The 3,597-nt window shown below is 34.1% G+C and overlaps 1 protein-coding gene across 1 annotated transcript; it reads right to left on the bottom strand.

Annotated features, from left to right (window-relative positions):
• Positions 1–226: 226 nt before the first annotated feature.
• On the bottom strand, positions 227–1,605 carry LOC130809083 (zinc-finger homeodomain protein 11-like). Its single transcript, XM_057674712.1, has one exon. The coding sequence runs from the start codon at positions 1,444–1,446 to the stop codon at positions 478–480; it is 969 nt and encodes a 322-aa protein (XP_057530695.1). The 5' UTR covers positions 1,447–1,605; the 3' UTR covers positions 227–477.
• Between the last annotated feature and the right edge of the window lie 1,992 nt (positions 1,606–3,597).

The following is a 3,597-nucleotide window of genomic DNA, read 5'->3' as shown; positions in this document are numbered from 1 at the left end:
AAATAGGAAGAACAAATAGGAACGGAGGGAGTATAATTTAACTAATAAATTAAGAATAATAGATTATAATAAATTATTTGTATGGTAAATGGTACAAAATCTAATCTATGACTAAGACATAAAAAGCGAGTAGAAGGGAATATTAATTGTAGCCGATGATGTATGACAATTAAGAAGATAAAATAAAATGGTCAATAATTTCTTGTAAAAAATAGTTAGCATGGTAATATTGAGAGATAAGCATACAATAATCATCTCATAAAGACATCAAAGATTTCCAAATAATGTTATTTTATACATTCGAATCTCTCTAAAACATGAGAACCAAAAAGTTTGGTTAATTAGTAAGGGAATTAATGATAATAATAATAACAATAACTAAAAAGCGCAATAAAATAAAACTTGATAATAATAATAAATTAGTGAAATTAATTAATAATAATGGAGGGAAATTAATTAATTAATTAACTTAAATAATCATTGTGCTTTAGTCTGTTGAGCACCAGCATTAGCAAAATTAAAATCAAGAGCAGTAGCAAGAACTCCCCCACAATTATTCAATCCAACATTAAGATTATTATGATTATGATTATGACCATTACTATTACTATTACTTGTAGTAGTTGTTGCACCAGTCATGGTGATGATATCATCAGTTGTTGTTGTTGTTGTTGTTCCACAATTTATACCATTTTTCTCTCTCCTTTGTGAAGATGACCCAGATGTTGATGATGAATGTTTGTTGTTATGCATCCATACTTTGAATACATTTCTATCAACTCCTATTTCTTTACAGAATTCTTCTACTAATCTTTCTTCTCCTTTTTTTAATTTCCACCCGATTGTTTCTGAGAATTCATGCATTTTTTCCTTTTGTTCTTGACTGAATTTCGTCCTGAATCGCTTCTTACTGCTGCTGCTGCTTCCATTGTTGTTGTTGTAATACGATTGGATGATGGGTCCGTGTCCGGGGCCACCATTTCCAGACGTGGGATTATTCTGGAGGATTTCGTGATCGGACGGTGCGGATGGGCTGTGAGTGTGACCGCTTAAGGAGAGAAGTAGATGAGAAGCGGAAGGTGGGGAGTGAGCCTTACGCGCTCCTGTTGAAGGTGGGATGAGGTGGTGGAGAGGAGTAGGGTCATCAGGGTCACGGCGGTGGAAGTTACGGTGACAACCACACGCGGCGCACGTGAGGGAGGTGGGGTTTAAAGGGTTAGCGGTGGGACCTGGCATGAACTCACAGCAACCGTCAAGCGCGTGACCTCCGATGGTTGCTGCGTGGTTTTTAAGACACTCTTTGTATGTCACGTGCTGGTGTTGGGGATTAAGGTTGTGGTGGGCCCTTTTGGATGGTGGTGGATGCGGCGGAGTGTCGGTGTCGGAATCCGGAGTAGGAGGAGTTGTGACGGTGGTGGTGGGCCCGGTTATGAAGTCCATTGCCATGGTTGTTGTTGGTGCTGCTATTATTATTGAGGTGTGTTTGGTTTAAGGGAGAAAAAGTTTTTGTGGGGGAGAAAAAGGGTGGGATTGTGTAAGGTATAGAGGGGGAGATTTAGAAGGAGGTTTATGAGGAAATATGGAGGAGAATGGTGGGGTTAGTTGTTGTTGAGAGGGTAATAAATATGTCTGAGAAAAATAAATTTAAAAATTAAAGTTTTAAGGGTAGGAATTTTAGGAGGTAATTAGGACACGTGGCATATTAGGAGTATGGGAGACCACATGAACCCCACTACGAGGCGTAATTTGATTCGTAAGATTTGGTTAATCTCGTAGGAGTACTTCTACTTAAGGTTAACCTGATTTGGTAATGGCCTACTAATAGAGTGATAGGTTGGTTTGTGGTAATCAACTAATGATTAATGATTCTTGCTATTCTTGTGAGTTTGGTACTAGTGACATTCTTTTTCCTACCAAATTATAAACATAGAGTGAATATTATAAAACAAAAAATATCTATTACTTTCTCCGTTTCATTATACTTGCTACATTTGACTTTTTACGCAATTCAATGTGTTATTTTGTTCATTTTATATGTTAACTTATGCAATTCTAAAAATTATAAAAAGTTAATATTATAAAAGTATATGATTAGACGATTCGAATAAGATCCCACTTGACTATATTTTTACTTACATATTAGCCACAATATACAAAATAAGTTTGAACGATGAATAGTGCCCAAAACGAAATGTAGCAAGTATTTCAGAACGGAGAAAGTATTAGTAGTGTTTTTCTCCATCACATATTGACTAATTGTAATATGAAATATGAAATTTATCCAAAATGAGAATTGACTTAGATAGTACTCTCTTCAATTCATAGAAAATGAGATATTTATTTTTTGATACTATTTATTTATTATTTTTAATTTGTATTTTATTCTTAATCTTTATATTAAAACATAGTTAGGTGATATCTTGTTTGATTTGTCTCATTGCAAAAATTATTTATTAATATTCACCTTTTTTAATATTTTGTTATGTATAATAAAAAATATTAAGTATTAAATAACTGCATTGAATAGTGTAAAAAAATAAATATCTTATTTTTTTATGAATTGAAGAGAGTAATAAAACTAAAAACAAGTAATTTATATAAATGAGAACTTAAAGATAAAAAAAAAAAACAATAAATTTGAGCATGGTAAAAAAAGTTCCTAAATCAATATGAAAAACTAAAATGATAAGTAATGTAAATTAAGAGAAAGAGAGGGAGAAATGTTTTAGAGTGTTCTTATATGCTCGTAGTACTTCTTGTGTTGTTGCTCCTTCGACAATATTTAAGGGTGTTGATTTTAGTAGTCCAATTCATATGTGAAGAAAAGAATAAAAATAGTGAATGAAAAAGAGATCAAAATTATTATTGATAATATGATTCATCAATTACAAAAATATACAAAGTAGAAGAAAATGTCCTCTCATATATATTTTGAGAAGATAAAAACTAAATGAAATTGAAAATAAAAAACAATGTTAAGAGGAAGTATTTATAGTGTGAGGAAGGGTAGAGTCGGTATATGCAATATTGTTAACACCCCCCCTCAAACTAGGGATGGTTGTCATGCCGAGTTTGCTTATTAAGTGCTGATGTTGATTGGAAGGCAAGATTTTAGTTAGAACGTCAGCTAACTGGTTCTGAGTAGGGAGATAAGTGAGCTGAAGAAGTCCTTCCAATACTTTGTCCCTTGTGAAGTGGCAGTCGATATCGATGTGTTTTGTTCTTTCATGGAAGACTGGATTCTTAGCAATGTGGATGGCACTTATGTTGTCACAATGAAGAAGGACAGGCTTTAGAGATGGCACTTGAAGTTCTTCCAGTAGCCTGACTAACCATGTGACTTCACTTGCTGCAGATGCCATGGCTCTGTATTCAGCCTCACTTGATGATCTTGAGACTGTGCTTTGTTTCTTAGATTTCCAGCTGATGGGAGATGAGCCCAATAACAATATATATCCAGTAATGGACCTTCTGGTATTGGGACAAGATGCCCAATCAGAATCAGAATATGCTTGAAGTTGTAATTGAGTGGATCCTTTGATATTGATGCCTTGATTTGCTGTGGAGTGAACATAATTCAGGGTGTGGTGTAGGGCA

Source organism: Amaranthus tricolor, chromosome 3, assembly GCF_026212465.1.
Source record: "Amaranthus tricolor cultivar Red isolate AtriRed21 chromosome 3, ASM2621246v1, whole genome shotgun sequence".
Taxonomy (NCBI): domain Eukaryota; kingdom Viridiplantae; phylum Streptophyta; class Magnoliopsida; order Caryophyllales; family Amaranthaceae; genus Amaranthus; species Amaranthus tricolor.
This window is presented reverse-complemented; position numbering and strand designations above follow the sequence as displayed.

What these genes read in the sequence shown, in the direction of transcription:
- LOC130809083 (XM_057674712.1), bottom strand. Translation starts at nt 1,446, where the DNA reads ATGGCAATGGACTTCATAACCGGGCCCACCACCACCGTCACAACTCCT.